The 12,993-nt window shown below is 38.5% G+C and overlaps 1 protein-coding gene across 4 annotated transcripts in view; it reads right to left on the bottom strand.

Moving 5' to 3' along the window:
* Nucleotides 1-12,993, bottom strand: part of ARAP2 (ArfGAP with RhoGAP domain, ankyrin repeat and PH domain 2) — a 160,484-nt gene that overhangs the window by 58,153 nt on the left and 89,338 nt on the right. For all 4 annotated transcript variants that reach the window (XM_084797766.1, XM_084797769.1, XM_084797768.1 and 1 more), the window contains exons 16-19: nt 10,524-10,668; nt 9,522-9,624; nt 8,056-8,254; nt 7,812-7,875 (exon numbers count right to left, since the gene is read on the bottom strand). In XM_084797766.1, coding sequence (XP_084653892.1) covers nt 7,812-7,875; nt 8,056-8,254; nt 9,522-9,624; nt 10,524-10,668 — 511 coding nt within the window. The remainder of the gene's footprint in view (nt 1-7,811; nt 7,876-8,055; nt 8,255-9,521; nt 9,625-10,523; nt 10,669-12,993) is intronic.

Genomic DNA, 12,993 nt, shown 5'->3' with positions numbered 1-12,993 from the left:
TCTTGGTCTTCAGTTCTAGGTGTGACATTAATACCATGTCTTCTTATTCTTCCTATGACAGGATCAGGAAACACAGTTTCTTTAAGAAGCTGGATCACAGACATTTCTAGAAGGGATCTGTTTCTCATCTTATGAACAAAGAATCAAAACTGGGTATGGTTGTGTAAGCCTTTAATCCAGTACTCAGGAAACAGAAGCAGACAGAACTGTGAGTTCAAAGGCGGCCTGAGCTACAGAGAGAATATCCTGCCTTCAAGTGAGAGAGGCAGAGACAGAACCAGAGACAGGCAGACAGAGACAGGGAAAAGCACATATTCTACCTTGGGAAGTGTTGTACATCTGCAGTGGTTATCACTGTAAGGTATCTTTGGAAATGCTCGCTGTGACTTCCTTTCTATTTTATAAGCAAGCTCTCAAAGAAGAATATGTTACTTATCACTGTAGGCCTTTTCCTTCCAATGGGAAAAGAAGCATTTGGCTGAGTGAACATTTGCTCATTAGATTTATAATGCACTTATTTTAATTGTGTGGTCAAACATCTTTACCAGTGCCTGCTCCCACGAGACTGCTACCAAAACCAATACAAAACAAACAAAACAAAGCAAAAAAAAAAAAAAAAAAAAAAGCATTTCCATCACTCACAGAACTCCCTCATAATTCTTTTTTCTATCCATCCCTGGGAAATCTGGTCCCTTCTCTGTCATTATATATTAGACTACTGGCTCTATTATTTCCTATAAATGAGAGGCCATGCTGTTACTCTTTTGCACCTTTTTTTTTTTCGTTTATTCAGCACAATATTCTCAAGGCTTGGTTATTATTTGTTGTTAATACAGATATATTTAGAATTAATTAATACTAATAAATTAATTAGTGTTCTATGAGTAGGTGACCATCACATTTTTTGTGTACATTCACTCGCTAGGGACACCAAACCCTTCTCACTTTTTAATTTTAGAAACTGAGTCTATTGGTACCTTTGTGGTACTATGTCTGTATGTCGTTACCTATTTTGAATAAATATGCTGAGGCTAACTCACTAGAATATAAAGATAAGTATACATTAACTTTATTTTAAAAGTCAATTTGTCACTGGGGAGATGGCTCAGTGAATACAGTGTTTGCCGCACAGGTGTAAGGACCAAGTTCAGTACCCATGCAAAAGACGGCAGGTGGCTTTTGGTGGCTGATACCAAAGAGGGCAATGTGTGCAGTCAATGGCAAGCTGGTTAGACAGCCACATCTCTGAGTGTCAGGGTTAGCTGAGAACCTGTCTCAGTAAGTACAGTGGAGGGAGGTGAAGAAAGACAGCCAGCGTCAACTTTCGTCCTCTACCCACAGCAACAAACACACGTGTGCTCACATACACGTACACATGTACACCAAACATACATACACAAAAATAATCGGGATAAAATATTTTCCAAAATGACGACTGTATTTTATATTATCATACTTAGCCAATCCTCTTACTCCTTTTCCAGTTACCAGAGTTTTTTTTTTTTTTCCTTTCAGGTTTTTTTTTTTTTTTTTTTTTTTTTTTTTTTTTTTTTGAAACAGGGTTTTCCTGTGTAGCCTTGGCTGTCCTGGAACTCATTCTGTAGACCAGGCTGGCCTCGACTCATGAAGCTCCGCCTGCCTTTCACTACCAAGGGCTGGGAATAAGGGCATGCAACACTACTGCCTGACTGAAGTTTTTGTTTTGTTTTGTTTTCCTTAATAAGCTTGTTTGAAGAACAAAATTTCTAACTTGGCAGTGCTGGGGAATGGGTTCAAGACTACGCTTGGTTAGAACTTAAAAAATAAGCCAGGCTCACCTCAGTCATAATCTTCCTAAGAGCAAGGACGACAGAGGTGCGCCATCAAGCCCACATTTAAGTTTCTAATTTGAAAAAGTATTGCAGATTTTATTTTTTAGCTACAGTTCCAAGACTTGCAACTATATTTTAATTGTCACCCCGGTATTTGTACTTCTTATCAAATGTGCTTATCATGTTCATCTACAAATAAAACACTGAGAAAAACATGTGACCAGGATTGCCTCGTTCATGTATCTGAACTGTTCAACTGCATCTTAAGTGTTATCACATTTAGTATAAAATTGATCATAAAATTCCTTTGCTGTTATGATAGGCAATTGCCGTATCACTGAGACAGACTCTCAGCCCAAGAATCCAGATTTGTACTGGATATATCTTTTCGAGCATTGCATTTTTGAGCTCTAGAAATTACACTTGACCCTCATGTATATACTGTCTAGTGTATACCTGTAATCTCAGTACCCCGGAAGCTGAGGATGAGACTAATAAGTTCAAGACTGGACTGTGCTACATAGAACCTCACCTCCAAAAAAGGAAGTTAATCCCCCCCCCCACTTAAAGATATTTGTAATGATGTGTATGTTTTCTCTGACATCTCAGAAAATATTTATATTTAAGAATTGCTTTTAGAGTCTTTGCTAATTACATTATCTTTTAATTTTTTTGATGTATCTATGAACTGGTTATGACTTTGTTTTTCATTTCTCTCATAATTTTACCTGAAGGTTAAACACCATGAACACTGAGGGACTGAGTGAGATTGTGACACATTCCCACAGAGAATATTAATGAGTGTTTTCTCATCATATCCTGTTCAACCCAAAGAACTAAAGCATTTGTGAAGCCATGGGCCTTTTGAGGATCTATCTTAAGCTTGAAGTATAATCAGAACACCCGTTCGTCTGAGGCTGAGTTAGGCACTGTACTTGGATACTGCCTTCTGTGGGTCTTCACTAATGTCCAGCATGTGTAACGACATCATTCTAACAAAGGTGGATAAGAATTTGAACATACCCCACTACCACCTATGCCATAATGCTTATTTGATTAGTGACATTCTGGGAGGTGTTTCTGCCTGACCTCTTAAACATCCATGCTACACATTAGGATTAACAAACAAACAAAAACCACCAACAATAAAAGATTAAAAAAACCTCCTGCAGAGACTTCAAAACTTTACATAGCTCCTTTTGCTTTGAGCCTCATGGGACTCCTATTTCGGAATCCCCCTCACTGTGCCTGGGTTTCCTTTTCTTTGCTCTGTAAGTGTCTGAGAAAGCCTAGACCACCTAAAGTCTCACCTCAGTTGATTCCTTTCACTCTGCATTCACATTCCAGAAACACCAACTGTTAAGAACTCTGAAAGCAGTTGCTTCCTCTATTCTGTAGAGTTTTCTAGTAACTTAAAGAGGAACAGCATGTGCTGAGTGATTTCCCCGATGCCAGCACAGGTGTCTGGCACACTAACTGCATTTAGCAGTGTGACCCTAACATCTTCATTTTAGTTTAGAGACATTTTCCCTTCTCATTTCGATAAGAAATTGGGACACAGAGATGGAATTTTAGTAAGAAAGAAGAAACTGCTAATTATTAGGAGAATATGCAGATTCAGAGGTGGCAACGACAAGAATAATGAATTGGGAAACATTATTATAAATAGATTGCTTATTCTGAAGCCTAGAGCTCAGTAAACAGTCTCAAGCCACCTGATTCCTCAGGGATGATAAAGCGAGCTTCCCAGTCTCATCTCTCACACTATCACACAAACACTTGTATGTGCAATATGAGAAAAAAAAATTGTATAACCAGCCTGCTCAAAGCGTTGCTGATATTTCACTGACTGCAGCATGAACTCACATCCTCACATTTAACAATAACTTGTAAGACGTTCTTTAAGGATGCTCTCTGCATTCTTGAAAAGGTCCTGAAATTCTTATGAGTAATTTAACTGGAGATGGAGTATGCCATCCACCTATCTTCCCAAGCCACTGGCTTTGGTTTTGTCGTCACGTTCTCAAGGTTAAGTCCTGCTTGGACTACGTCTGTTCTCATTTCACACAAATTCTCTAAGCCCACGCTGCTTAACTCTTCAAAACTTTGGTCTCTCAGTTCCCTCATTGTTTTTCTACTGGAATTCAAGTTCCAATAAAATGTGCTTTTCCTTTGGAGGGGAGATTATACTGTTCACTTATACCATGAGAAGAGTCTTACTATTTTCTACATTTTTCTCTTCAACTATTTATTAATATATTTTTTAATTCATTTATGCTTTGTAAGATAGGATCTTACTCTATAGCCCAGGCTGGCCTCAATTTCACTACAATCCTCCTGCCTCAGCTTTTCAAGTATTGGGAGTACAGCCGTGAATCACTACACCCAGATTTTCTCCATAACTCACATATTAGTAGATGGAGATGCTTCTGAATAAAAGCAAATTGTTGAAACAAATGCAATATACGTTCAAAATCAATCTTCTCTAACAATGCGCTCCATCTTAAATATTTTTACCATAAAGCATTTGAATGTACAATAGAATAGAACTTTTTTAATAAAATAAATCTGTAGGTGTGGTGAGGGAAAAGAGTCTGGGCAAAATTCAGATGAGCTCATTACTAAGAATTAAATCACAAATTTTGCAGAAGCAGTCAAGCTGATATTGTGGGCAATGGGCTACTGTTTAATTTGCAATTACATGCACAATTTAGAAACCACTTTAAGATAATTTAGCCTCAGGAGGATCACTAACATAACCTCTCCCACAAAGCACAATTCCAACTGGGAAAACAAGAACATACAGGATAATTTAATAGAAAATAAGGACCTTAAATTTAGGGTGCTAATCTCCCAAACCGGGCAAAGTACTCAGTTCCAAAATTGTAGAACACATTATCATGGTGTTTATTCCCCAGTGTTAGATTCATTATGTCTGGGATTTGCAATTAAAACCAAAATGCAGTCAGCCTTGAGAACCATCAAATGCAATGTGCTTTCCTATAGGTCAGCCAGGGGACTGAAAACAAACACACACACAAAACATAGCACCTTCACTCCTGTTTCTGGCAACACAGCTGAGTTATTGCCTTTGTTTAATATACCCAAAGGCCTTTCAGCCAAGGCTCAGTGATAGGTGTCTTTGACAAGTATATAAGCAGCTTTGAAACATGAAGAAAGCGGCTTATTTGAAGGACATGAACAGAGAGTGTGGGTTAGAAAGCACAGTTTCTAATTTTGAGAATAAAGCGCTGTAATCTGCTGAGTATTTCAGTCAAGTGGAGATAGGATCAACTGTCTAGGAAAATGTTTTCTGACTTCTTGGTCTGTACATTCACTAACTTACAAAATCTATTCAAACCATTACTATTTTTTTCATACAAAGAAGTTCCAACAAGGAATTGCAAAGGACACAGATTCTACATCCCAGTAACAACATTAGCCAGCACACCAGAAACCCTTAAGTGTGATCATGAAAGCTTTATTTTCCAAAATAGTAATTTTTAAAGAACACAAAGAATACACATTAAAGGAAGGCCATCTGGTATACCTTCTGCTTAGAGCTTTTTAGAGCAAAATTGCTCTGTGTGTGGAAAATATTATTGCAATATTCCTCTCTCTAAACACACTCATGCTATGCATATAGAGAAAATTATCAGGAGAACTAAAATATATATATTTAAGTAGAGACTATATGTAGTGGGTGATTATCAATTCATGAAGTTTTTCAGTTCAGGGAATTCTTTTTCCACCTTGTGGTTAAGAAACATTAGTGGATTTATACAGTTTAACCAAAGGTGAAGAGGAATGAGGAACATATGAAATTAATTCATTAAGCCTATTTATGATTCATGCCTCTGGTTGAAGCTGTTAATAACAAAAAAAACTAAAGGTTAAAACTGGCATCTGGTTGGCTTCCCTGACCCTGAATTACTCACACTATCTCTACATGCCATCAACATGAGTGGCTGGAAGTTGTTTTATTTCCAAAGTAACCATTTTTATCAGGCATTCAAATTCTAATTTAGCTTACAGTCATTATTTGCCAAAGACCTAACAGAGCAAAGGATATGAAAAAGTAGATAATGTGAGGAAATTCTCTTACTTTAGCACAGCATTAAAACAGCTTTTTAATAGCCATGGCAATAATTAGCAAGCCGAATGCGAGACAGCTGAAGAAGTTCACACCCTCCACACAGTCACCTGGACTAAGGGCCCAGGACCCACCTTTCCGTTCAGCTCACAAAGCAACCTACCTCGATCAGGGTGAACGGGGTTAGTGTCCCACATCATTCACCACTGTTGCTCGCCGGGACTCAACTGGGAATAGTTATTTTATTCTTGCCCCTTTATAATTTTAATCCCTCCCCTTTGTGGTCTCTTTTCATCCTTATACAAGTACAGATCACCATAAAGGAAAGTGGGTCCCTGTTGCCTTCCTATGTCAAATGTCCTTCCTCTCTAATCTCATTGTCCTCTAGATATCGTTAAAGGTCTGTCCCACTTGAGGACAAACCTCATGGAGCTGTGGTAAATGTAGTCACTTTAAGTGGTCTCTGTTATAAATAGTCACCTATCAAGGAGAGTCAAGGAAAATCAGTTACTTCTGCACATATCACCATATTCCATTTACACTAATTCCTCCGTATTTCCTCCTTTTCATCTTGCTAACAGACATCTCCATGTTTTCACTTCCCAAGATGAGTTCTTACTCAATTACTGAAATCTTACTAAAGGGCTATCTCTAGTCTGTATGTATTGATATCTCAAAAACAGTACCATAATTCAGGTAATTGGAGTCAAAGCTCTTGAGCCACCCTTGAGTAGAGCACTGATCTTATCCATCAGCAGGGCACATCCTTTCCTGACCCTGCCAACCACTCGCCAACACTTAGATTCTCAGGTAACCAATCTCTGGCATGACTCTGTGACAAAACTCTAGCTGAATACAGAAGATTACTCCTGGGCCCCAGAGTCAACCATCGGGTGTCAGAGTGGAATGTTTCTTTAGAAATATTAATGAGATCATGTCAGTTCCCAGTTTGAGTCACTTATCATCGTGCTTAGAATTGAAAAACATTTTTTTTTCCTTTATATACTATGACCTACTAGGTCCTATATAACCATAGCCCCAGGGATATGTCTGAAATAATTTCTTCCCATTCTCTCGTGCATTCAACTCTCCTGCCTCTGTGAGCTACAGTGCATCTTTAGCATACCAAGCTGAGCCTCCTAAGGCGATATTCAACTATCAGTGTCTCCATGTCCGGAACCCAGTATCTGATGTGCTAGATCATGGGCCTCCTCACATTATGCACACAGTCGTTTCATCTGCACTCTCTGTGCACTTACCCTCACTCACCCGCACACAATACTGCTCTCACTCACTCTTTTTCATTAACTTGATTATTTTCTTCAGAGGATCAATAACTGGTGGGCAATGATAAAGATTTTGTGTGTTTTGTGGGGTTCTGTTTTTGATGATTTGTATGATTTCCCTGCTACAGTACAGACTTTATGAGGACATGCTTTATAAGGGCAGGGAGCTTGTCAACTTTCACATCATTCTTCCCTCAGCAGGTCAAGCCATCCTGTCCCGATGCCTCGTAGATGCTTAATTAATAGCTCTTATAAACTAAACAATGTCAAGAAATCAAGTTCTAGGGATGAATGATACACATACACAGGCCATATGAAGTATAGGCCATTTGTAGACCCTAAACATACACCTACAATCATCAAACAACTATCACATACCTAAATAAGAATGCCCCAGGTCTACCGGAAATTGTAAACAACAGTCATGCTATGTTGTCATAAAATATATGAAAAATTGTGGGGGTGGAGGTTTCTACAACCTGTCTATATGAAAACCTAATACAGGGTATATAAACAAGAGTTTCTTAAATTTTAAAATAATGGCTTCTCCCTTGAGAACTTAGCCAAAATATTGTGCTCCATACTGAGAAATAGGAGGAAAAATGATAAAAAGGCACTTACCTCCCTTTTTCTACTAAGAGTAACACATCTAGTTTTTCCCCGTTTTGAACCATTGTGCTGATTGCTGGAGAGACAGAAGGACAAATATTCCTTTTTAATGTCAAAATATGCATAGATACACAATTAATACAACTTAGTCACAAGGCTGGGGATAAGCCTCCCAAATTCCTTGTGAAGCTGCCATTACCACATGCAAACTGGAGGTGTACCCCCAAAACAAGGGGTGTGGGCGGGGTCCTCTTACTTAGCTCCTGCAGTCTTCGTAGGTGCATCCTCTCTTCCTGAGATTCTTGTGTTTGAAGGCAAAAACACAAACTAGACTTGTCCATAGCAAACCAGCCTTTTCTCCACTGGTCCAGGGCATGACAGTCTTTGTAGAAGAGTTGACCAATCAAATCATAGTCAGCTTCTGTTAAGTTTTCAGCAACAAAGGGAACAAAATGCTGTTAAAACAAATACAGAAAAGTAAGAAAGACAGTGAAAATAGGAAAGCCTTTCCCTATCTACAGATAGAGGGAAACTGGAAAAAAATTATCTTTGTTTTCCTATTTTAAGGAGTACTGAGTAAATACCAATTGATTCTTTTTTTTTTTTAAGGATTTATTTACTTATTACTTATACAGTATTCTGCCAGCATGTGTGTCTGCACACCAGAAGAGGGCACCGGACCTTGTTATAGATGGTGGTGAACCACCATGTGGTTGCTGGGAATTGAACTCAGAACCTTTGGATGAATAGACAGTGCTCTTAAGCTTTGAGTAAACTTTCCAGCCCCCGCTCCCAATGATTCTTGATTGTTTTGTGGTTCTTCTTGCTGTTTATTGTAGTTTATTGTATATATATGTATAATAATATAAATGTATATGTAAAAACTAAAAAAAATTTTAATAATTAAAGAAGACACTTCAAAAAACTTAAATATTATACAAACTTCAAAAAATAAAAACAAAAACAAAAATGCTCTGAGACTTAAAGCAAACAGACCATGTGTGTTTTCAAGCAGCAGCACCATATACTTTGTCTTCTTAGTATATATACAAAATAAGAAATTTTCTTTCTCTGACATGAACTCTGGTGTCCCCAATTTGATCACTTCCCCTTGGTGGGGAGGCCTGGTGGGCACACAGGGGAAGGGGACGCAGATGGTGGAGTAGGAGGAGACTCCTCCATCCCCTCCTGCTAGCCATCTAGAGGAGGGTGTGTAGAGTGGAAGAGGGCGGGCGGGAATGAGATGACATAAGGGAGGGCATACCAATCGGGATGTAATCTGAATAAATTATAATAAAATTTTAAAAAGAAATTTTCTTTCTTAGTCTGTAGAATCTTTTGAAAGGTCAGGCTCCTGTGTGTTCCTTTGCATCATTTGCTAAGTCTGTTCCTTTTGTCACGTAGATCAGAATAAGTAACATGCTCATGAGAAGGCTCAGGAGGAAAAAAAAAATGGCTTTACACGATGAAGACTACTATAATCATCAAAAATACAGAATTAGCTCATAAGAATCAGTTTTGCCTATGTTCTACATGAATTTCTTGTCTGTTTCTGGGCCTAGAAGTCTGCTTTTAGCCTTTTTCAATGGCCAATTTTGAAAATATGAAAAACTTTTTTTCCTAAAATTGTAGCTACAATGATCATGGAGCTTTGAACCCCAACCAGAGAACACAAGTTAAGGGTCTTTCCTGGATTTAGTAGTGAATATAAAACTTAAGTACCTTGGCTATGGTTTCTGTCCATTTTCTTTGAATCTGAGATGTTTCAGCTCCAAACAGAAAGACACGTTCCAAAGGTAAGTAGATCTCAAATACAAAGATTGGCCTACAGCAAGCACAAATAGAAAGACCACACCACACAATAAACGAATACAATCTAAAACTTTAAAAATCAAAAGAAAAGCAAATTAATTAATAATCACCATATGTAGCATCAAAAAATATTTAATAGTAAAATAGCACCTTCAACTATGACTCTCAAGGAGACCGTACTGGCTAGCATGTGATAATGACAATAAGCTTCACATTCGTGAATATAAATAACATCACTGCAAATCTCTTCTACTGTAAAAATTACTAACTTCTCTGTTCCTAAAACTGCTTTTGATTGTAATGTTTATACATTTTCATTAATTATACTTTAATATAAATAGAGTAAGATACTTTCACATCAGCACCTCTCAGGCTGTTACTAAAATCCCTCAGAGTTTTTAAATAGGTAAAAGACATTATATAAATGATTCTTAATCTTTTAATTTCAACATTCTCAGACCATCAACATAACCAAATATATCTTGAGATTTACCTATGAGTATGGTATCTAATATATTTCAGGGTTATCAATGTAGCTTGTGGGGGGAGCGTTCAACTGATGAATTTTATATTTTATTTTAATATGAACCAATAATCACAGGACCTCCCCTCTTCTCCTCTGTTTTACATACGATGTCCTTTAAACAAATATATGATTTCTTGCTTTTAGCCCACTATTTAAATTAATCACAGAAACAAAAGTGCTTCAACGATCAACACAGAATGTTTTAGTACTAATTTTTAAAGAATTTCCAGCGGATGTTCTACATAAAATAAACTGGCTTGAAGATACCATAAAACCTTTTTATAGGAACCAATGGAAGAATACAAAAGATAACGAAAGCCTCATCACCAGTTACAGTGACGACAAATACATTTCACCTCCCAGAGAGATGCTAAGGGTAGACCTACCCAGTAGTCAAATAGAAATCCTCTTTATGGACGGCCAGGCAAATAACCTCGCTGATGTTGATGGTGCCATTGGGTGTGGTGCACTTGTCATTTTCATAGTAACTCAAGAAGCCGCCTTCCAAAACACACCACTTTTTATTTGTCTCTAAGAATGTAAACAAAGCAAATGGCAAATGGAGTTATAAACTTTAAAAAAAATGTCTGCATTCAAAAAAGGAAATTGACATTTTCCCTATTTTAGCTAAGGAACATCAAACTACCTCATAAGACATAAAGTTGACAAATTTTTTTCTTCCCAAAAAGTTATCATCTAACTGTAAAGAATGTGCAAGGCAAAAAAAAAAAAAAATGAATATGACATTGATGACCAGAAATGCAGGCCAATTCATAAAGTGAAAAGCTACAAAACAACTCTGCAAACACAAAGGACTGAGGTCCGCACAGAGTATTGTGAGGAGAACAAATGTAGAACAAAAAATAACACCGAATCCATTGATAAAGAGGAATATAAAAGAAGTGCTCCGAATCCGTAATGTCTACAGTGTCCTACTTAACACTGGGGTCAGCACACCACGGAGAGCGGCACAATCACACACCATCACCTGCTATGATAAAGTTTTGCTGGTACACAGTGATACCTGTTCCTTGTAGATGGCCTGTAACTCATTTGCCATTACGAGGCGGCTCTATTTACATCAGAAATGTGGGCTGGAAGACAGTGAGTCCTGCAGCCTTACAGTGTGTAAAATATCACTAGCTATAGAAATGGGCCAGATGTCAGACAATGTAGGAACTGATCTTGTCTCTGAGTGTCCAGAATAACAAAAATGTGATAGGAAGCCTCGACATTCCTGTTGATTTGGGAAGGAATGAAAGACAGTGGAATTGTGGCCGTCTATACCCTCAGAGTGCCCCTCTCTCCTACAGAAACCACACTGTGAAAGCAGTTTTTGTATGATGCGCATCGTAAGGAAAACGCACAATGGCTAACTCCCAGGATTTGTCTGGTTACAAAGGGGAGCTAGCATGTGAGGTGAAAGTGAAAGACGGGGTTATGAATTTCTCTTTCCATTGTGATGTTTGGGACAAGGAAGACCAGGATTCATTCAAGATGTATCCAATCCCCGTATGTAGCTCCATGGGCCATCTCTTTCCAGCTCCCATGGAGTGCTGGGGATGTTCTACCTTTGAACTGAGGTTGTAAGCCTAGAGGGCACAGCACCTAAACTCAGAGGCCAGTTAAGAATCCAGAAGCTACTGTGCTTCTGTAAGCCCTCAAACGCTCCTCCCCCCACCCCAGTTCAATCAGTCTTGAGTATGTTCACGTCATGCATGTCCTACATGTATGAATTCACTGAGCCTGCAGGATGGCATCAGTCTGTGCTATGCGCCCTTTTCATGGGCACAGGGAAGCTGACACCGCTTCCCCAGGTCACATGACTAGTTACTACAGGAGAAGGGAAGAATGCAAACAGGTAACTTCTAGAGGCTATGCACTAACTGCTGAGCAAAATACCCGTGTGCTTATCACACAATTAGACTATATAGCCACTTTTCAAGTGTCACAATAGAGAAGTCCCATATTATAATGTGTGTGTGTGTGTGTGTGTGTGTGTGTGTGTATACACAATAAATCTGAGGTATTTAAGGCAACACTACTATTTTCCAAAACCATGTGGAATTTTTTTTTCATTTAAATAAATATGCTTTGGTCTCGGAAACACAGTTTTAAAGGTACACAACTTAGGCTTTTCCTAGATAAAAAAAAAAAGTCTTTGTTAATGTATACAATTAAATATAAACAGAATGAAAACAGGAGTCTCTGGTAAACCCTATCAACCATTTTCTTTCTAGAAAGCAAAGGCTGCAGAAACTAATCAAAGCCAGATACCAGGGGCAACACATAGGGCTGAGGAGTGGAAACGGAAAACAAAACCAGGATGCGATTATTCAGCTCTGTACAGAGCTTTAGCAGGGGCTATCAATCTTTCTTTTTCATGAACACTAAACTGAGAAAAGGAAAAGCAAAATACCGATCAGTCTTCATAAGCAAGAGCTACAAGGGCCTGAGCTCGGCAGAAGCTGAACTGACACCGCGGAACCTCTGCGACGCCAAACGATGCGTGCATTTCATTCCCAGACTCCTGTCTTCGTTTTTAATCATTTTGTTCCGTGATGAGAAGGGCTGGTGGAGTGGAACTGTCCAGTGCTTGCCTTTCAGAGGCAAAGGTGACAGCCACACACTTTTAATCTCTGTATCTTTCCAAACAATTCATTTTTTTTCCCCTATGAAGCTGGCGTTCAAGAACAGCAGCAGACCAGCCAGATCTTAGGAGGGAGAAGAATAAGGCCCAGAAATACAAGCTTCTTCAGAGCTCACTTTGTGCTTCTTGGGGTAGCTCTTTCATAACAAAACGTGCTTTATGCCAGCAACTGTGTCTTTTTAATTTAGAGGTTTCCTCATTTCTGT

This window comes from Acomys minous, assembly GCF_964271855.1.
Source record: "Acomys minous genome assembly, chromosome: 10".
In the NCBI taxonomy this organism is placed as follows: domain Eukaryota; kingdom Metazoa; phylum Chordata; class Mammalia; order Rodentia; family Muridae; genus Acomys; species Acomys minous.
The sequence above is the reverse complement of the archived record's forward strand: the minus strand, read 5'-3'. Positions and strand labels throughout refer to the sequence as shown.